Genomic DNA, 22,325 nt, shown 5'->3' with positions numbered 1-22,325 from the left:
ACTGTCTCGAAAAAACAGAATCCAGTTCCAGAGAAATCTCAATCTGAGAGGGTTCCGGAGGGCAGAACGAGGCCAAAAGAACGAACTTAAAAGAGAATGGGGTTTGAAGGAGATACAGAAGAATGCCTTGAAGCAATCAGTCTCCTTCAAAATGAGTCAGGCTGGTGTGGGAGGCCGAGAGCTTCCTTCCCATTCATGTCCAGGCAGAAGGAGGACTGCTGAAGACGGCATCTTGATATTCAAGAACTTCAGCCCTCTCCTGAATCCAGTCATTGCCAGGCGTCTAAGGCCCATGCACCTGTCGGTGTTTCTTTGTAGCAAGAGATCCCTGTTCTCAGAATAGCCGAGAATCAGAGAATCACGGCTGGGAGTGGAGGCTGACGTCTGTAATCCCAGCTCTTTGGGAGGCCAAGGCAGGAGGATCGCTTGAGCCCAGGAGTTTGAGATTAGCCTGGGAAACATGGCAAGACCTCGTCTCTTTTTTTTTTTTTTTTTTTTTTTTTTTTTTTTTTTTTTTTTTTTGAGACGGAGTCTCGCTGTGTCGCCCAGGCTGGAGTGCACTGGCGCAATCTCGGCTCACTGCAAGCTCCGCCTCCTGGGTTCACGCCATTCTCCTGCCTCAGCCTCTCCGAGTAGCTGGGACTACAGGCGCCCGCCATCACGCCCGGCTAATTTTTTGTATTTTTAGTAGAGACGGGGTTTCACCGTGGTCTCGATCTCCTGACCTCGTGATCCGCCTGCCTCGGCCTCCCAAAGTGCTGGGATTACAAGCGTGAGCCACCGCGCCCGGCCCTCGTCTCTTAAAAAAACAAAAAACAAACAAAAACTGGCTGGGCCTGGTGGCTCACACCTATAATCCCAGCACTTTGGGAAGCCAAGGTGGGCAGATGACCTGAGGTCAGGAGTTCAAGACCAGCCTGACCAACAAGGAGAAACTCCGTCTCTACTAAAAATACAAAATTAGCCGGGCGTGGTGGCCCATGCCTGTAATACCAGCTAGTCGGGAAGCTGAGGCAGGAGAATCGCTTGAACGCGGGAGGCGGAGTTCGCAGTGAGCCAAGATCGCACCACTGGACTCCAGCCTGGACAACAGAGCAAGACTGCATCTCTAAGAAAAATAATAAAAGATTTAAAATAATGTCATTTCAAGCAGCACAGCATAAACAAAGGCACATAAGCTTTGGAATCAGACGCCCATGGTTCAAATCCCAATTCCCCAGCAGGTTTGCGCTGCCACCTGGGCTACCTCTTTGGGCATCTCAGTGCTTCTGTTTTCTGATCTGTAAAATAGGACAATAATCTCTCGCGCACCAGGTGGTCGTGAAATTTCGATGAAACAGCCGAGACGGGCTGTGCAAATGGCGAAGGCAGCACAAATAAATAATCATCTCCAGTGTTATTAGTATTATTTGCTTAGCTCCCTTTCCCCCTACTGATTTTTTTTTCTTTCTTTTTTTTTTGAGACAGAGTCTCGCTCTGTCGCCCAGGCTGCAGTGCAGTGGCGTGATCTCAGCTCACTGCAACCTCTGCCTCCTGGGTTCAAGTGATTCTCCTGCTTCAGCCTCCCAAGTAGCTGGATTACAGGCATCCGCCACCACGCCCAGCTCATTTTTGTATTTTTAGTAGAGACAAGGTTTCTCCATGTTGGCCAGGGTGGTCTCGAACTCTCAACCTCAGGTGATCTGCCCACCTCAGCCTCCCAAAGTGCTGGGACTACAGGCGTGAGCCATTGGGCCCGGCTCCACTGATAATTTTTTTTTGAGACAAAGTCTCGCTCTGTCACCTAAGCTGGAGTGCAGTGGTGCGAGCTCGGCTCACTGCAACCTCCACCTCCTGGGTTCAAGCAATTCTCCCACCTCAACCTCCCGAGTAGCTGGGATTACGGGCACACACCACCACACCCAGCTAATTTTTGTATTTTTGGTAGAGACGGAGTTTCACCACGTTGGCCAGGCTGGTCTCGGACTCCCAACCTGAAGTGATCTGTCTGCCTCTGTCTCTCAAAGTGCTGGGATTACAGGCACGAGCCACCACACCCGGCCTCCACCGATAACTTTAAAAGCTCTCGTCTCACCCAAGCCTTCTTGAGACAAAAACCAAGGCCAAGCGCACCTGCAAATGCAAGCTGGAGGCCGCTTCTGGAAGGGGCGAGGCCAGCGGGAGCGGGAGGAGGGGGTGTTTCTGGTGGATTTCTTACAGCTGCAAGGCTGCCGGCCCACCCGCTGCAGCAGCTTTCTGTTTGCGGGACAGTGGCCTCGCTGTGCCAGCCTGGGCCCCACGAGCAACCCCTTTGCCAACAGGACACTTCCTCCACGAGGCCTCTGTCTTCCTCGTCTCTGGAAGAACTGAGTCAGCTCCTCGGTGCAGGTCCAGCTGCAGCCACACATAACCACCTCTGTCTGGTGCAAAACAGCTCACAATTCTATTTCTTCCAGCCCAGCCATCCCCTCCCTTGGGGACTGCAGAAGTAGTCTTTGTACTTCCCCTAAGGATGTCAGACAGAGGCCCTGCCTGCATGGCCTCTGCCCTTCTAGCACTTTCTTTTTTTTTTTTTTTTTTTTTTTTGGAGACAGAGTCTCACTCTATCACCCAGGCTGGAGTGCAATGGTGCAATCTCAGCTCACTGCCACCTCCACTTCCCGCTTTCAAGCAATTCTCTTGCCTCAGCCTCCCAAGTAGCTGGGATTACAGGTACGCACCATCATGCCTGGCTCATTTTTGTATTTTCGTTAGAGACAGGGTTTCACTATGTTGGCCAGGCTGGTCTCAAACTCCTAACCTCAAGTGATTGACCTGCCTCGGCCTCCCAAAGTGCTGGGATTACAGGCGTGAGCTGCCGCGCCCGGCCTCCTTCTAGCATTTTCCTTCACTCTCACCCTTCTGCAGCCTACTACGGAGCTAGAGCTGAAGGCAGCCCGGAGATTGTTTGCTGCCTCAATTTCTCCATTCATTCATTCTGATGCTATGTGCCAACTGTATACCAGTCCCTTATAGCCTCACAACCCAACACAAGATGGCAGCTGGGTTCGTGGCACTTCTGACCAGGCCAGGGAGGGAAGGGGAGCTGTGATTCCCGGCTGTGAAGGGTGAGGAGGGATGAGCCGGGGAAGGAAGTGGGGGTAGAGGCCCCGCATTCCAAGCAGAGAGGACAGCATGTGCAAAGGCCCTGGGCTCAGTGGAAGCAGGTTGAGGGACTGAGGAAGGCTGCGTGGGGAAACTGAGGACTTGGGAGAGGAGCTTACCCAGGGCATCCTAGCCAAGGAGGGTCAGGTGCAGGGTGAGCTGCCCCATAGCTCTCTCTACTCTCTTCCCCTCACAGCTGAGTGGCTGCCAGTTTTGTTTGCTTGCTTGTAACTTTTTCTTTGTCTGTTTTGGGTTTTGGGGGGGTTTTATTTATTTATTTATTTATTTATTTGAGACAGAGTCTCGCTGCAACGCCCAGGCTGGAGTGCAATGACGTGGTCTCGGCTCGCTGCAACCTCTGCTTCCCAGGTTCAAGCAATTCTCCTGCCTCAGCCTCCCAAGTAGCTGAGTTTACAGGCGCCCACCACCACGCCCAGCTAATTTTTGTATTTTTAGCAGAGATGGGGTTTCACCATATTGGTCAGGCTGGTCTCGAACTCCTGACCTCAAGTGATCCACCCACCTCAGCTTCCCAAAGTACTGGGATTACAGGCGTGAGCCACCATGCCCGGCTGCTTGTAACTTTTTAATTTTTTTTTTTTTCCAGACGGGGTCTTGCTCTGTCACCCAGGCTGGAGTGCAGTGGTGCGATCATAGCTTACTACAGCCTCCACGTCCCAGGCTGAGGCGATCCTCCCACTGCAGCCTCCTGAATACCTGGGACCATAGGCATATGCCACCACACCCAGCTATGTTTTATTTTCTGTAGAGATGGGGTCTCACTGTGTTGCCCAGGTTGGTCTCAAACTCCTAGGTTCAAATGATCCTCCCACCTCAGCCTCCCAAAATGCTGGGATTACAGGCATGAGCCACTGTGCCTGGCCTATTTTGATATACTTGCAAACTTGGAAAAAAATTACAAGAATGATATAAAGAATATCTGCATACCTTTAGTAGGATTATACAATTGTTAACATTTTGTTCCTTTTATATCAAAGTCAGCCCTCAGGGCTGGGTGCGGTGACTCACATCTGTAATCCCAGCACTTTGGGAGGCCGAGGCAGGTGGATCACCTGAGGTCGGGAGCTCGAGACCCGCCTCGGCCAACATGGTGAAACCCCGTCTCTACTAAAAATACAAAAGTCAACTGGGTGTGGTGGCAGGCACCTGTAATCCCAGCTACTGGGGAGGCTGAGGCAGGAGAATCGCTTCAACCCAGGAGGAAGAAGTTGCAGTGAGCCGAGACTGTGCTGCTGCACTCTACCCTGGACAACGCAGCAAGACTCTGTCTCAAAAAAAAAATTTACCCTCAATTGTCCCAATAATGTCCCGTGTCCCTATTTAGCTAATGCCCCTGCCCCAAACCCCAGGTCCAAGACCCGATCTGGGACCACTCATTTCATCAGGTTGAGTATACTGGGTTGTGTGTCTACTGGGGCGTGCATGTCACCAGGCACTGGGACTTAAACTTATCTCTTTTGGCGGAACACGATGCAACCCGCCTCAGTAGGACGAGGCCACACTATGCATCTTGCATGTGGAGGGACCCCCACTTTTTTTTTTTTTTTTTTTTTTTGAGATGGAGACTTGCTCTGTCACCCAGGCTGGAGTGCAGTGGCACAATCTCAGCTCACTGCAACCTCTGCCTCCTGGGTTCAAGCGACTCTCCTGCCTCAGCCTCCCGAGTAGCTGGGACCACAGGCACGTGCAATCATGCCCGGCTAATTTTAGTATTTTTAGTAGAGACAGGGTTTCACCATGTTGGCCAGGCTGGTCTCGATTGCTTGACCTCATGATCCGCCTGCCTCGGCCTCCCAAAGTGCTGGGATTACAGGTGTGAGCCACTGCGCCCCGCCAGGACCCCGACTTTTTACCTGGGTTGCCCATCACGGACTTTGAGAGGCGACTCTGCAGAGGGCTAAGTGGATGTATTATAGCCTAGCCCAGGGCTGCGGAGGGGGTCTCCAGGTCTGGAGAGTCTGCGGTTCTCCTGGAGCTTGCAGTAGTAACAGGATCTCACCTGACCTTGGAAACAGCAGCTCCCTGAACAGGCGGGGAGAGCTTGCTCCACCCATGTTCCGCAGCAAGGGGTCCTCCTTCAGGGAGCCTGGAGCCCTGCCAGGTCGGCTTCCCCAGTTCCGCATGATCTTAAACCTTTCCTGAACATCCACTGCAGTTGGCGGCTCAGCCTCAGGACCTCATCTCATCCCCGCGGCACTGCCTCTCCCTGGCTCTCCCTCCCTCCCCTCCATCCTCCAACCACTCCCTCCTCCCCCACTGCTCTCTCTGCACCAGGCACCCTGAGTCTGCTTTCTGATCTGCCCTTGAACTTGGCAAGCTTATTCCAGTCCCAGAGCCTGGGCCTCTGCAGTGCCTTCCATCCGGAGCGCTCTTGCCTGGTCTCTGCAGGACGCCAACATCATGCTTACAAGTCTACGCTTAAAAGTCGCTTCCAGCCAGGCACAGTGGCTCACTCCTGTAATCCCAGCGTTTTGGGAGGCCCAGGCGGGAGGATCACTTGAGCCCAGGAGTTCAAGACCAGCCTGCAAGACCCCATCTGCAGAAAAATATAAAAATTAGCTGGGCGGCCGGGCACGGTGGCTCACACCTGTAATCCCAGCACTTTAGGAGGTTGAAGCGGGCAGATCACGAGGTCAGGAGATCAAGACCATCCTGGCTAACATGGTGAAACCCCGTCTCTACTAAAAATACAAAAAATCAGCCGGGCATAGCAGCGTGAGCCTGCAGTCCCAGCTACTCAGGAGGCTGAGGCACAAGAATGGCATGAACCCGGGAGGCGGAGCTTGCAGTGAGCCGAGATTGTGCCACTGCACTCCAGCCTGGGCAACAGAGTGAGACTCTGTCTCCAAAAAAAAAAAAAAAAAAAAATTAGCTGGACATAGTAGTGTGTGCTAGTAGTCCCAGCTACTCGAGAGGCTGAGGTAGGAGGATCGCTTGAGCCCAAGAGTTCGAGACCAGTCTGGGCAACATGGCAAGACCCTGTGTCTGAAAAAAAAAAAAAAAAAAAAAAAAAACCCGAAAAATTAACCAGGTGTGGCAGCTCACACCTGTAATCTCAGCACTTTAGGAGGCTGAGGCAGAAGAATTGCTTGAAGCGTGAAGTTCAAGACCAGCCTAGGCACCATAGTCAGACCCTGTCTCTACAAAAAAATTTATTATTTATTTATTTTTTTGAGACGGAGTCTCGCTCTGTCGCCCAGGCTGGAGTGCAGTGGCATGATCTCGGCTCACTGCAAGCTCCGCCTCCCGGGTTCACGCCATTCTCCTGCCTCAGCCTCCCGAGTAGCTGGGACTACAGGTGCCCGCCACCACACCCCACTAATTTTTTTGTATTTTTAGTAGAGACAGGGTTTCACCATGTTAGCCAGGATGGTCTCGATCTCCTGACCTCGTGATCCACCCGCCTCAGCCTCCCAAATTGCTGGGATTACAGGCATGAGCCACCACACCTGGCCTATCCTTCATCTTCTTGAGGGTAGACCTGTACATAAACTATTTCCAATTCTTCTGCTCAAGAAATGTGTCTCTTCTCTCCTGTTTATTTGTTCAGTGACTTATGTATACCCGTATGGACTCATAGACATTTATTTTATATCTTGGGTTATAATTCAATATTTCATTATTTATTTGATTGCACAAACTGTTCCAGCACTGACATAGAGATCTCTTCTAGTTGACTCAGGTTTTTGTGGGTTTATTTATTTATTTATTTATTTATTTTTAATACTTTTTGCTGCATTTGAGAGTCAACAACTCATCAGAGACCAAATCCCGCAGGGTCGCCCTAGACAGAATTCAACTTATTAACATATTTCAAAGCTTTTGAAGTCATGTGATGCTGGGGAAAAACCTTCATTCTCTTCAAGCCATCCAAAAATCTCCAAAAGGCTTAATATTAATTTGATGATCTAAAAGAAGCCCTTCAGCCCTGATGCATTATAATTTTCTTCCTCTGCTAAAGAAAAACATGCTGAGGCCGGGCGCGGTGGCTCACGCCTGTAATCCCAGCACTTTGGGAGGCTGAGGCGGGCAGATCACGAGGTCAGGAGATCGAGACCATCCAGGCTAACACGGTGAAACCTCGTCTCTACTAAAAATACAAAAAATTAGCTGGGTGTGTTGGTGGGCGCCTGTAGTCCCAGCTACTCGGGAGGCTGAGGCAGGAGAATGGCGTGAACCCGGGAGGTGGAGCTTGCAGTGAGCCGAGATCGCGCCACTGCACTCCACCCTGGGGGACAGAGCAAGACTCCGTCTCAAAAAAAAAAAAAAAAAAAAAAAAAAGAAAAACATGCTGGCCAGGCACGGTGGCTCATGCCTGTAATCCCAGCACATTGAGAGGCCGAGGCAGGCAGATCACAAGGTCAGGAGTTCCAGACCAGCCTGGCCAATATGGTGAAACCCCGTCTCTACTAAAAATACAAAAATTAGCTGGGCATGGTAGCAGGTACCTGTAGTCCCAGCTACTTGGGAGGCTGAGGCAGAAGAATGGCTTGAACCCGGGAGGCGGAGGTTGCAGTGAGCCGAGATCGCGCCACTGTGCTCCATTCAGCTTGGGCGACAGAGTGAGACTCTGTCTCAAAAGAAAAAAAGAAAAGAAAAAACGTGCACTTTTGGTGGCTCACGCCCGTAATCCCAACATTTTGGGAGGCCAAGGTGGGAAGATGGCTTGAGCCCAGGAGTTCAAGAGCAGCCTGGGCAACATAGTGACACCCCATCTCTACAAAAAAACTACAAAAATTAGCCAGCCGTGGTGGTGTGCACCTGTAGTCCCAGCTACTCAGGAGGCTGAGGCAGGAGGATCTCTTGAGCCCAGGAGGTTGAGGCTGCAGTGAGCCATGATCACGCTACTGCACTCCAGCCTGGGCGACAGAATGAGGCTCTGTCTCCAAAAAAAAAAGTATATATTTAGGTCCAGTGATTCTCTGGAACTAAATGTGTTTTGCTTTTGTTCTTGTCTGACTCGCCTGGCTGGACCTGTCTGGGCCACTCCACTGTCCTCTGCCTGAATCTCTGGTGCCTGGCGACTGATGCCCATTCCTGGATGGGTCTGCAGGCCGCTCCCAGAAGAGACGGGGGTGGAATTGCTTGGCAGCCCGGTGGAAGACGCATCCTGTAAGTTTCCACGTCCACAGAAGGGCGGAAACGGGCTCAGTGTTTCCGGGTTTCAGCCCTGCCTGGGGCTGTAACTGTAGAAATGTCAGAGGCCACACCGTGGGTAGAATGTTCCATCCTGGGGTCTACGGTGGAAGTGGCCGTGGTGGGTGAGAGACACAGTGGATGATGGCGCTGTCATGAAGCCAGCACGCTGTGTTGCTGTGTGTCCCTGTGCTAGTCACTCAGCTTTTCTGTGCCTCCAATGCCTCATCTACTAAATGTAGGTAGCGAGCTTCTCGCAGAGGGGGCATATAAGGATTAAATGAGGTGATGCCAAGTGCCCTGGAGGCACAAAGTCAGCACAGCCAAGGGCGCCCTGGGAGGCTCTGCTATCCGGAGCTCTAAACATAACATTTTAATGTATAATACATTATATTGGACCCAAATATATACATTTTTTGGTAGACTGGGTCACACTCTGTCACCCAGGCTGGAGTGCAGTGGCGTGAGTCCTGGGCAGCCAGAGGAGCTGCCTTGAACCCTGTGTCCTCACTGGCGTCTCCTCGCTGAGCCCTCCTGGGGCCTCCTATGCCCACATCTCTGTCATGCAACTCATCACAGTGCCCTCCCTCCAGGGGAGAGACACTGACCAGAGAGGGACATCCACATCTCTGAGGTCACACAGCAACGAGAGCCCTGCCCAACCCAACACCTCCCCCCTGCACCACACTGTGCCATAGAGCCAGGTTAGAGGGAATAGCTCCTCTCCATTTTCCAGGGACATTCAGGGTGGTGGGTCACCCCAGAGCCAGACCACAGACGGCAGAGGCCCACAGAGAAGGCCAGGCCATCTGGGGCCCTTTGCATGTGGGGCCTGCTCGGTGCTGCCGAGCTCCACAGGGTAACCTAAGGCAAGTCTTTCCACCCATCTGGGCCCTGCTTCCAAGAAAGGGAGGTGTTAACAACAGCACCCCACTTCCTAGGTGTGGTCAGCTGGATGCCAGCCCCCCCGCCAACCCATTCAGATTGGAATCCCTGGAACCTGTCAATGTTCCCTTCCCCTGCAGAAGGGATTTTGCAGACAGGATTAAATTAAGAACCTCAGAATAGGTCGATGTTGTGGTTAATCGTATGTGTCCGTGTGGCCAGGCTGCGGTTACCTGAATACTTGATCAAATGCTACTCTAGAATGCGGCTGTGAAGGTATTTTTTGAGATGAGCTTAAGATTTAAATGAGGACTTTGGGCTGGATGTGGTGGCTCATGCCTGTAATCCCAGCACTGTGGGAGGCTGAGGCGGGTGGATCACCTGAGGTCAGAAGTTCGAGGCCATCCTGGCCAACATGGCAAAACCCCGTCTCTGCTTAAAAAAAAAAAAAGAATTCCAAAAATTAGCTGGGCGTGGTGACAGGTGCTTGTAATCCCAGCTACTTAGGAGGCTGAGGCAAGAGAATCGCTTGAACCCGGGAGGCGGAGGTTGCAGTGAGCAGAGATAGCACTGCTGTACTCCAGCCTGGGTGACATAGCGAGACTCCATCTCAAAAAAAATAAAAATAGGCCGGCGCACTTGCTCACGCCTGTAATCCCAGCACTTTGGGAGGCCGAGGCGGGCAGATCACGAGGTCAGGAGTTTGAGACCAAGCTGGCCAACATGGTGAAGCCCCGTCTCTACTAAAGACACAAAAATATATATATATATTAGCCAGGCGTGGTGGCACGTGCCTGTAATCCTAGCCACTCGGGAGGCTGAGGCATGAGGATCGCTTGAACCCAAGAGACAGAGGTTGCAGTGAGCTGAGATTGAGCCATTGCACTCCAGCCTGGGTGACAAGGCGAGACTCTGTCTAAAAAAACAAAACAAAAAAAAGATTAGCTGGGCATGGTGGCGCATGCCTGTAATCCCAGCTACTTGGGAGGCTGAGGCGGGAGAATCACTTGAACCTGGGAGGCGGAGGGTGCGGTGAGCTGAGATCATGCCACTGTACTCCGGCCCGGGTAACAGAGTGAGACTCCATCTCAAAAATAGATAAATAAATAAAACAAAATAAATTAGTGGACTTTAGAGTAAAGCAGGCAGCTGTCTGTGATGTGGGTGGGCCTCATCTAATCAGTTGAAGGTTTTAAGAGAAAAAGACTGAGGTTCCCCCAGGCAGAGACAATTCTGCCTGCGGACGGTTTTGAAACATCAGCTCTTCCCTCGGCATCCCACCTGCTGGCCCGCCCTGCCGACTGAGGACTTGTCAATCTCTGTGATCACATCAGCTAATTCCTTAAATAAATTTCTCCCTCTCTTTTTTCCATATATATAGGAAAAATATATATATATATACACACACCCCCATACATCCTATTGGATTTGTTTCCCTGGAGCACTCTGATTAAAATAGGAGACTATCCTGGATCCTGTATTATCCAGGTGGCCTGACATCCCTACAGGATCCCCCTGAGTAGAGACAGGAGGCTGAGAGTCAGAGAAAGCCTAGAAGAGGATGCGCTGCTTTCGTGATTTGTCTGCACAAGACGTGTCTCTTCTCCTTTACTGATTGATTGATTGATTGTTGAGATGGAGTTTCACTCTGTCACCCAGGCTGGAGTGCAATGGTACGATCTTGGCTCACTGTAACCTCCGCCTCCTGGGCTCAAGTGATTCTCCTGCCTCAGCCTCCCAAGCAGCTGGGATTACAGGCGCCCGCCACCACGTCCGGCTAATTTTTGTATTTTTAGTAGAGATGGGGTTTCGCCATGTTGGCCAGGCCGGTCTGGAACTCCTGACCTCAGGTGATCTGCCCGCCTCGGCCTCCCAAAGTGCTGGGATTACAGGCATGAGCCACCGCACCCGGCCCAAAGTCAGGCTTTGAACTCCTGTTTGCCCGATGTCCAAGCATCCATCCTGAATCTCTCAGGATTGCCCACAGGACAGCGGTTATTACATTCACCCCTGTCAGGATGATGTCTGCTTAATTCTGCCCGCCCCTGACAATGGCATGGATACAGAAGGGAGCCTGCCCTCTCTTCCCATTCCTGTATGATGAAACAGCTTCCACCAGGTAGGAAAATAGGGAGACGGTAAAGAGAGAAGGCAAAGATCTGTTCCGCTTTTCTCATTTCCCTGCAGCTCCTCCCAACACACTCAACTTCAATGGAGCACATCGTAAGAGGAAGACGCTGGTGGCCCCAGAGATCAACATTTCTCTGGATCAGAGTGAGGGGTCCCTGCTGTCCGACGACTTCTTGGATACCCCTGATGACCTGGATATTAACGTGGATGACATCGAGACCCCCGATGAGACCGACTCGCTGGAGTTCCTGGGAAATGGCAACGAACTGGAGTGGGAAGGTAAAGTTCAGGGTCTCTCTGGGGCCTGCTGGAGCGCCCCACCCCCCACCCACCTTTCCATCTCTGGATTCCTGTAGGCTCAGAGAGTCACAAGTGGGGCAGGGGCTCTAAGCCGTCAAGCCTTAAACCCAGGAGATCAAGGCTGCAGTGAGACGTGATCGTGCCACTGCTCTCCAGCCTGGACAACAGAGTGAGACCCTGTCTCAAAAATAAAATTTTTAAAAAAGAGAGAGGTGGCTGGGCGCAGTGGCTCACGCCTGTAATCCTAGCACTTTGGAAGGCCGAGGCGGGCAGATCACGAGGTCAGGAGATCGAGACCATCCTGACTAACATGGTGAAACCCCGTCTCTACTAAAAATACAAAAAATTAGCCGGGCATGGTGGCGGGCACCTGAAGTCCCAGCTACTCAGGAGACTGAGGCAGGAGAATGGCATGAACCCGGGAGGCCAAGCTTGCAGTGAGCCAAGATCGCGCCACTGCACTCCAGCCTGGGCGACAGAGCAAGACTCTGTCTCAAAAAAAAAAAAAAAAAAAGAGAGAAAGAGATTGGTGAATGGGTACCAACATACAGTTAGACAGAAGGAATAAGTTCTATTGTTCGATAGCAGAATAGGAGGGGTGCCAGGAGAGGGTCCATCCGCTCCTGCAACTTTTTTTTTTTTTTTTTTTTTTTGAGACAGAGTCTCGTTCTGTCGCCCAGGCTGGAGTACAGTGGTGTGATCTCAGCTCACTGCATCCTCCACCTCCCGGGTTCAAGCGATTCTTTTGCCTCAGCCTCCCAAGTAGGTGGGATTACAGGCATGCACTACCACTCCCGGCTAATGTTTATATTTTTAGTAGAGATGGGGTTTTGCCATGTTGCCCAGCCTGGTCTCAAATTCCTGACTTCAAGTGATACACCCGCCTCGGCCTCCCAAAGTGCTGGGATCACATGTGTGAGCCACGGGGCCCAGCCCGCCCCTGCAATTTGATGCGTATTTTTCTTGCGGACTTGTGAATTTTTTTCAGAACGTGGCTTTCATCAGAATCTCAAAGGCGACCAAGATCCCAACAAACTGCCTTCGATGTATGCAACAAATACTTTTTGAGCATTTACTCCAGGGCAAGTCCTGATTCAGGCGTGGGGGATATGGCAGGGCTATGATAAGAAGAGATGGTCCTGGTCCCTACCTGCACACATAGATCATCAGAAAGACAGACCATGAAAGGCCGGGCGCGGTGGCTCACGCCTGTAATCCCAGCACTTTGGGAGGCTGAGGTGGGCAGATCACCTGAGATCAGGAGTTTGAGACCAGCCTGGCCAACATGGTGAAGCTCCATCTCTACTAAAAATACAGAAATTAGCTGGGCATGGTGGGGTGCGTAGTCCCAGCTACTCGGGAGATGGAGGCAGAAGAATCACTTGAACTCTGGAGGCAGAGGTTGCAGTGAGCCGAGATTGCACCACTGCACTCCAGCCTGGGCGATGGAAAGAGACTCTGTCTCAAAAAAAGAAAAATTAAGGACAATGTAGTGGCTCATTCCTGTAATCCCAGAGCACCAGGCGGCCAGGGTAGGAGGATCGCTTAAGGCCAGGAGTTTGAGACCAGCCTGGGCAACATATGGAAACCCCATCTCTACAAAAATATAAAAATCAGCTGGGTGTGGTTGTGCACAACTGTAGTCCCACGTATCTGGGAGGCTGAGGCAGGAGGACTGCTCTGTGTGTGCCAGGCTCCTGGGAGGGTAAAAACCAACCATGCATGTCCCGAGCGCCCTCTTGGTTTGGTGAAGCGGATGCATTCACCAGCTCTGAGAAGCTCCAGGACACAGGTCCTTAACCAACAGAGTGCCCTGGGAGGCCAGCAAAGGGATGTCCAGAAAGGCTTCCTGGAGGAGGCGGCATTTGAGCCAGGCCTTGAAAGGGGAGTAGGAGAGGAAAATGGGTCAGCAGGGCAGCCAGGTGGGAAGACGCGAAGGACTTGTGGGTCCCGGCAGCAAGGGAGGTGGGAGAGGGGAAGGAAGGCTGAGCGGGAGGGCAGGAGATATCTGGACCCTGGCGTCCATGCGACTCTCCCCCACCTGCTTCTAGATGACACCCCCGTGGCCACCGCCAAGAACATGCCCGGGGACAGCGCGGATCTATTTGGGGACGGCACAACGGAGGACGGCAGTGCCGCCAACGGGCGCCTGTGGCGGACGGTGATCATTGGGGAGCAAGAGCATCGTATAGACCTGCACATGATCCGGCCTTACATGAAAGTGGTCACCCACGGAGGTGAGACCTGCCCCTCGGCGCCCCCTTGGGGCTCCAGCCCAGCCCACTGGGCAACAGGGGGCTCGTCAGTGCCCCTCTCTGATGCACGGGGATGTTAAGCCGTCAACTCGCTTGGGGTGGACAGACCGTGGGCAAGGCGTGCATGACCAGGCAGGCGCAGTGGGGGCCCCTGATGGTCGCTGTCACTCCCCACCAAAGGCAGAGACTGGCTAAGGGGTCGCTAGCTGCTGTGGCTCAGAGCCATGCCCTCCTGAGCATGTGCGCACCAGGACGTAGTGGGTGGTGCATGGGAGGCAGCTCAGGGCTGGGAGAGGACTCTGACGTTGCTGATCGGCTGCCTCTCCTCAGGGTACTACGGCGAAGGCCTCAACGCCATCATCGTCTTCGCAGCCTGCTTCCTTCCAGACAGCAGCCTCCCGGACTATCACTACATCATGGAGAACCTCTTCCTGTGAGTCCCCGCGCGAGGCGAGCAGCCTTGGGCCAGCTCTGATGCCTCCCTGGCCGCAGGGCACCAGGCTGCAAGGATTGCATTGTGGCCCTAAGAAGCCTGCCTGGCACTAGGGAAGGGTGTGGCGGCCACAGAGTTTGACCTGAGTCCCTGCCGGCCCTGAGGCTCACAGTGGCCTTCCTTCTGGGCCACCCTGTTCTCCTCCCCCTCCTCCTCCTCCCCGTCCTCCTCTTCCTCCTCCTCTTCTTCCTCCCCCCCTTCTTCTCCTCGCCTTCCTCCTCCTCCCCTTTCTTCTCCTCCTCCTCCCTCTCCTCCTCCCCCCTCTTCCTTCTCCTCCTCTTCCTCCCTTCTCCACCTCATCCTCTTTCTCCTCTTCCTCCCCTTTCTCCTCCCTTCATCCTCCTTCTCCTCCTCCCCTCCTCTTCCTCTGCTTCCGTCTCCTCCCCCTCTCCATCCTCCTTCTCCCCATCCTCTTCCCCTTCCTCCTCCTCTTCCCCCTCCGAGATGGCACCACTGCACTCCAGCCTGGGTGACAGAGTGAGACCCTGTCTCAAAAAAAAAAAAAAAAAGCAAGGCCTAAAGACCAGCCTGACCAACATAGTGAAACCCTGTCTCTACTAAAACTACAACAACTTATCTGGGCTTGGTGGCAGGCACCTGTAATTCCAGCTACTAGGGAGGCTGCGGCAGGAGAATCACTTGAACCCGGGAGGCGGAGGTTGCAGTGAGCCAAGATCGCGCCACTGCACTCCAGCCTGGGCGACAAGAACAAAACTCCATCTCAAAAGAAAAACAAGACTCAGTAAAAGGGTAACTGCCCTACGAGGATGCCCGCTGACACTCATGTGGAGTGTGCTAGGATCATCCACGTCCGCTCCCACCCTGCAGTCCACCAGGACAGCAGACACCTGGACTGGTGGGGCTGACCCAACCAGGGGCAGGAGTGGAGGCAGGCAGGGTCGGCACCGCAGGTGTCCTGACCCTGGACCCCTCCATGTTGGGTCCCTGCCTTCTGTGTCCCGTGAGCAGGTACGTCATCAGCAGCTTAGAGCTCCTGGTGGCTGAGGACTACATGATCGTGTACCTGAACGGTGCCACACCCCGGCGGAGGATGCCTGGAATCGGCTGGCTGAAGAAGTGCTACCAGATGATTGACCGGAGGTGAGGTGGGGATGCCTCAGGAAGCACAGTGGGGGCACGAAAATCACACAGGGGGCTGGACGTGGTGGCTCACACCTGGAATCCCAGCACTTCGGGAGGCTGAGGTGGGAGGGTCTCTTGAGCCCAGGAGTTTGAGGCCAGCCTGGGCAACACAGCAAGACCCTGTCTCTACAGAAAAACTTTCAGGTCGGGCAAGGGGATTCACACCTCTAATCCCAGCACTTTGGGAGGCCAAGGTGGGTGGATCACCTGAGGTCAGGAGTTCAAGACCAGCCTGGCCAACATATAGTGAAACCCTGTGTCTATTAAAAAAAAAAAATACAAAAATTAGCTGGGCATGGTGGCGGGCACCTGTAGTCCCAGCTACTTGGGAAGCTGAGGCAGGAGAATCGCTTGAACCCAGGAGGTGGAGGTTGCAGTGAGCCGAGATCATGCCACTGCACTCCAGCCTGGGCAACAGAGCGAGACTCTGTCCCCATGAAACACTCACTCCCTATTCCTTCTCCCCAGGCCCTGGCACACCCCATCCTACTTTCTGTCTCTGTGAATCTGATGACTCTAGGGACCTCCTAGGACTGGGATCACACAGGATTTGTCCTTTTGTGTCTGGCTTTCCTCACTGAGTGTGACATCCTCAGGGTGCATCCACATTGTAGCCTGTGTCAGAGCCTCCTTCCTTTTCGTGGCTGCATAATATTCCATTGTATGGACATACCACATTTGGTTTGTCCATTCCATTCCTCTCTTGATGGACATGGGTTGCTTCCACCTCTGAGTTATCGTAAATAGCCTCAGAGTGACATTAAAATTGAGCCAGCCAATCCATCCTTGCACCCAGGTTAGTGGAGGGAGGCTCCAAGGACAGGCTGGTCCCTCCTAGGGCATTAGGTGGTGAAAATACAATCTTGGCTGCTCAAATAACTACCAACCTTGTTCACCTGCTCTGCACCATGGGGTCTCTACCTACCTCATCCACCTTAGGGTCTTAGGGACTCAAAGGGTGTGTCTTTATCCTGCTATGGCACCCCCATGTCTTGGATGGGGGCAAGGATTTGACAAGTACCTGGAGACCACATGTGGAATGAGCAGAGTGATGAATGCTTGCTTGTGGCTCTCCCGTCCCACCCTGCTCCTCCCTCCCCAGGGCTCGCCCCAGGAGCCCATCTTGCTTCCTTTGCGGCCCCACACAGATTGCGGAAAAACCTGAAGTCCTTGATCATCGTCCACCCCTCGTGGTTCATTCGGACTGTGCTGGCCATCTCTCGCCCTTTCATCAGGTGAGACGGGGAGGCTACAACCCAAGTCTAGTGGCCCGAGTGTGTGTGTGTGTGTGTGTGTGTGTGTATGCATGCATTTGTGTGTGCATCTATGTGTGCACATGTGCATGTGTGTGCATCCGTGTATGTGTGCATCCATGTGTGTTTGATCTGCATGTTCCAGCTTCTCTATGATGAATACATATTATTGCTTTAAACAGTTGTAAATTGCACACAGCCAGGCACAGTGGCTCACACCTGTAATCCCAGCTACTCAGAAGGCTGAGGTGGGAGGATTGTTTGAGGCCAGCCTGAGCAACATAGCAAAACCCCCATCTCTACAAAAAATACAAAAATTAGCAGGACATGGTGGTGCACACCCGTAGTTTCAGCTACTTGGGAGGCTCACGTGGGAGGATGGCTTGAGCCCAGGAGGTCAAGGCTGCAATGAGCTGTGATCGAGCCACTGTACTCCAGCCCGGGTGACAGAGTGAGACCCTGTCTCAAAAGAAAATCAGCCATGCATGGCATCACATGCCTGTAGTCCCAGCTACTCAGGAGGCTGAGGCAGGATCACTTGAGCCCAGGAGGTAGAGGCTGCAGTGAGCTATGATCACTCCACTGCACTCCAGCCTGGGAGACAGAGCAAAACCCTGTCTCTAAAAATAAAATATATATGTATAAATAAATAATATGACTAATAACAAATTTAAAATTTAAAACTACATATATTCTATAATGTATATCATATATAGTTACTATGTTAAGCATAGAGTAAAACAGATCAAGTGAAATAAAATTAGACATGTTAGCCGGGCGCGGTGGCTCACGCCTGTAATCCCAGCACTTTGGGAGGCCGAGGTGGGCGGATCACAAGGTCAGGACATCAAGACTATCCTGGCTAACACAGTGAAACCCGGTCTCTACTAAAAATACAAAAAATTAGCCGGGCATGGTGGCGGGCGCCTGTAGTCCCAGCTACTCAGGAGGCTGAGGCAGGAGAATGGCGTGAATCTGGGTGGCGGAGCTTGCAGGGAGCGGAGATCGCCCCACTGCACTCCAGCCTGGGCGACAGAGCGAGACTCCGTCTCAAAATAAATAAATAAATAAATAATAAAATAAAATTAGACATGTTAAATGCCCTATTCAATCCAATAAAATGTCATGCAAATTTAATTTAATCTAATGCAAAACATTGAATTGAATAAAGATTCCTAATGTTCACGTTCCCAGTTACAAATCTGGGATGAATGAAAGAGACAAGGGCTTCACTTTCCCTTGAACGACAGGACACATTCACAGCAGGCACGATTTTCAAGGAAGACTCTTTAAACATGCTGCTTTCAAGGACTGCTAAGTACCCTGAAGGGGCTTATTTACATATTAGCGAAATGAGATGAGGAATACACTAATTATGGATCATTTGAGCTAATAATGAATCAACCAGGCAAAATGGTAAACACGCATTTCAGTCTAAGATAATTGCATTTGCTCCTCTATATTCCAGAATTCAGTAACATAGATTACCTTTGCCTTTAACGTGGATATTAGGATGGTGCAAAAATAATTGAGGTTCTTGCCATACTTTTCATTACAAAAACTGCAATCACTCTTGCACGAGCCCAATACTTCTGTCACTCTTCACCGGGCGCCATGGCTTACGCCTGTAATCCCAACATTTTGGAAGGTCGAGATGAGAGGATCGCTTGAGCCCGGGAGTTCGACACCAGCCTGGGTGACAGAGCGAGACCCTGACTCTACAAAAAAAATTTTTTTTTTTTTTCTTTTTGAGACGGAGTCTCGCTCTGTCACCTAGGCTGGAGTGGCGCGATCTCAGCTCACTGCAAGCTCCGCCTCCCGGGTTCACGCCATTCTGCCTCAGCCTCCCGAGCAGCTGGGACTGACTACAGGCACCCGCCATGACACCCAGCTAACTTTTTGTATTTTTAGTAGAGATGGGCTTTCATCATGTTAGCCAGGATGGTCTCGATCTCCTGACCTCGTGATCCGCCCGCCTTGGCCTCCCAAAGTGAAAAAAAATTTTTTTTAAATACAGCCAGGTGTGGTGACTCAGGCCTTTAATCCCAGCACTTTGGGAGGCTGAGGCGGGCGGATCACTTGAGGTCGGGAGTTCAAGACCAGCCTGGCCAACACGGCAAAACCCCATCTCTACTAAAAATAACAAAAATTAGCTGGGCGTGGTGGCACGCGCCTGTAGTCCTAGCTACCCGGGAGGCTGAGGTACAAGAATTGCTTGAGCCTGGGAGACAGAGGTTGCAGTGAGCCGAGATCTTGCCATTGCACTCCATCCTGGGTAACACAGCAAGACTGTCTCCAAAATAAATAAATAATACAATAAAATAATAAAATTCTATAACTTTGGTTTCTTTTCCCATGGACAATGTTGAAGATGTAATTTTTGACTCTACAAAGGGGTAAGGAGCTATAAGCTTCCCCCATTTAAAAGCCAAGGAGACTGGAGGCTGATTGTGGGCTCCTACCCAACCCTGAGGTTTCATGATTATATAAATGAAAAGGAAATTCCTATTTGTGCCACGATGATCTAAACATTTGGCATGTGGCCGGGCGCGGTGGCTCATGCCTGTAATCCCAGCACTTTGGGAGGCAGAGGTGGGCGGATCACCTGAGGTCAGGAGTTCGAGACCAGCCTGGCCAACATGGCGAAACCCTGTCTCTACTAAAAATACAAAAATCAGCTGGGCATGGTGGCGCATGCCTGTAATCCCAGCTACTCGGGAGGCTGAAGCAGGAGAATCGCTTGAACCCTGGAGGCGGAGGCTGTAGTGAGCTGAGACTGCACCATTGCCCTCCAGCCTGGGCGACAGGATAAGACTCTGTCTCAAAAAAAAATAAATAAATAATAAATATTCAGCATGTGACTGAAATTCTCCCTTCTGAGAGCCTTCAGTGGGACAGAAATCTCAATTTATACATAGAATAGCACATTGTCTCAGCTGAGACACAAATATGGGTTTCCAATGATGGGTGTGGGGGCGTTGCCACGTTGTCATTATGTGACACATGCCTGTATTTACAGATCACCCTCCAGAACCACAGATGCTGTGCTCTGTACACGATTTTTAAGACCTTGTAGTTTTAAAAGGAGATCGAGACCAGCCTGGCCAACGTGGCGAAACCCCGGCTCTATTAAAAATACAAAAATTAACTGGGCGTGGTGGTGGGTACCTGTAATCCCAGCTACTTGGGAGGCTGAAGCAGGGAGAATCGCTTGAACCCGGGAGGCGGACGTTGCAGTGAGCCGAGATCACACCACTGCACTCCAGCCTGGGCAACAGAGTAAAACTCTGTCTCAAAAAATATATATATATAAATATATATATATATATGATATATATAAAAATATATATGTGAATATACATAAATATATTATTTATATATATATAATTGGTTTTTTAAATGATGAAAATGAATTCAGACTGCACAAAAGCGGCTGGAGATGTTACTCATTCCATACACAGTGGACACTTTATGACTACACAGGGGGAAAATATCTCTACAGTTTCCTAGTCAGTTACCACTGACCCTCTGTTAAGCAACTGTTTTTTTTTCCCCTGATGGATACAGTAAACTGTATCATTCATCATAAGTGTCTCTTGACATTGGATGCCAGAAAGCTCAAGCCGAATCTTTAACCTCTAAAAATATACATAAAACATCGGGCATGGTGGCTCACACTTCTAATCCCAGCACTTTGAGAGGCTGAGGTAGGAGGATTGCTTGAGACCAGGAGTTGAAGACCAGTCTGGGCAACATAGTGAGACCTCCATCTCTACAAAAAAAAGAAATTTTTTTTAATTAGCCAGGGCTGGTGGCGCGCACCTGTGATCCCAGCTACTCAGAGGCTGAGGGAGGAGGATCACTTGAACCCAGGAGGTCGAGGCTGCAGTGAGCCATGATTACACCACTGCACTCCAGCCTGGGTGACCGAGTGAGGCTCCATCTCTAAAAAAAAAATACCACGATGTGCTGGTGATGTAATACCAAATGGTACCAGATGGTCAGAATTCAGGGTTGGACAGGAAAGAACCATTCATCCCTAAACATTCATCCCTAAAGAACAGAATCGGGCCAGGCGGGGTGGCTCATGACTGTAATCCCAGCACTTTGGGAGTTAGAGGCAGGCAGATCACGTGAGGTCAGGAGTTGGAGACCAGCCTGGCCAACATGATGAAACCCCATCTCCACTAAAAATACAAAATTAGCCGAGAGTGGTGGTGCATGCCTGTAGTCCCAGCTACTCGGGAGGCTGAGACGGAAAATCGCTTGAACCAGGGAGGCGGAGCTTGCAGTGAGCCGAGATCACACCACTGCACTCCAGCCTGGGCGACAGAGCGAGACTCTGTCTCAAAAATAATAATAATAATAATAATAACAACAACAATCAATTGGCAGCCCCGTGTGCCCCCTTCTTGTGCCCAACTGAGTATTGGCTGTGCCGTCCTGTGTGGTGACATGGAGAGAAAGCATTCTTGGGAAAAATTAACACAGACGAGCAACTTTCAGAGATGTTGGGAAAACAGCCCGCAGAGCCTGAGACAATCTCCCCGCCTCCTGACTTCCTTCCAACAAGATCCTCATTGCAGGGACCCATGGCAGGTGCACGGCCCTGATTGCAAGGGCCTCGGCGCAGACCTGGGGTCTCCACCCCATGCATGGGGTGCAGGAGAATTAAGGCTGTCATCAGGCGGGAGGGAGGTGTCCTCGTCTGCACTGGGGCATCCTGGAGTGGGGTCCTGTGGGCATCCCTGTCACCATGGCTCTGTCTGGACCTAGGTAACCCCCACCCCACGGGTTGCATTTCAGACCTCTCCCTCCTTCTCCCCCTGCCAGCGTCAAGTTCATCAACAAGATCCAGTACGTGCACAGCTTGGAAGACCTGGAGCAACTCATCCCCATGGAACACGTCCAGATCCCAGACTGCGTCCTGCAGTGAGTGGCCCCACAGTCCTCCCCGCCATATTAGTCTGTTTTTGTGCTGCTGATAAAGACATACCTGAAACAGGGCAATTTACAAAAGAGGTTTAAGGGGCCGGGCGCGGTGGCTCATGCCTGTAATCCCAGCACTTTGGGAGGCCGAGGCGGGCGGATCACGAGGTCGGGAGATCGAGACCATCCTGGCTAATACGGTCAAACCCCATCTCTACTAAAAATACAAAAAATGAGCCGGGTGCGGTGGCGGGCGCCTGTAGTCCCAGCAACTCGGGAGGCTGAGGCAGGAGAATGGCGTGAACCCGGGAGGCGGGGCTTGCAGTGAGCGGAGATCGCGCCGCTGCACTCCAGCCTCGGCTACAGAGCGAGACTCCATCTCAAAAAAAAAAAAAAAAAAAAAAGAGACTAACGGACTCACAATTCCATGTGGCTGGGGACGCCTCCCAATCATGGTGGAAGGCAAAAGGCATGTCTCCCAGAGCAGCAGACAAGAGAAGGAAATTTGTACTGGGAAATTCCCCTTTATAAAACCATCAGATCTCGTGAGACTTACTCACTGTCGCGAGAATAGCACAGGAAAGACCTGCCCCCATGATTCAGTGACCTCCCACCAGGTCACTCCCACAACACAAGGGAATTATGGGAGCTACAATT

The 22,325-nt window shown here is 51.6% G+C and overlaps 1 protein-coding gene across 1 annotated transcript in view; it reads left to right on the top strand.

The window, feature by feature from the left end:
• Positions 1 to 22,325, top strand: part of ATCAY (ATCAY kinesin light chain interacting caytaxin) — a 44,253-nt gene that overhangs the window by 7,909 nt on the left and 14,019 nt on the right. Inside the window, exons 3-9 of the mRNA XM_030796035.1 lie at positions 8,198 to 8,256; positions 11,353 to 11,574; positions 13,647 to 13,832; positions 14,181 to 14,283; positions 15,313 to 15,444; positions 16,635 to 16,721; positions 21,573 to 21,671. Coding sequence (XP_030651895.1) covers positions 8,198 to 8,256; positions 11,353 to 11,574; positions 13,647 to 13,832; positions 14,181 to 14,283; positions 15,313 to 15,444; positions 16,635 to 16,721; positions 21,573 to 21,671 — 888 coding nt within the window. The remainder of the gene's footprint in view (positions 1 to 8,197; positions 8,257 to 11,352; positions 11,575 to 13,646; positions 13,833 to 14,180; positions 14,284 to 15,312; positions 15,445 to 16,634; positions 16,722 to 21,572; positions 21,672 to 22,325) is intronic.

The sequence above is a fragment of the Nomascus leucogenys genome, chromosome 17, assembly GCF_006542625.1.
Source record: "Nomascus leucogenys isolate Asia chromosome 17, Asia_NLE_v1, whole genome shotgun sequence".
Taxonomy (NCBI): domain Eukaryota; kingdom Metazoa; phylum Chordata; class Mammalia; order Primates; family Hylobatidae; genus Nomascus; species Nomascus leucogenys.
Note: the sequence above shows the minus strand (reverse complement) of the source record. Positions and strands in the feature narration are given on the sequence as shown.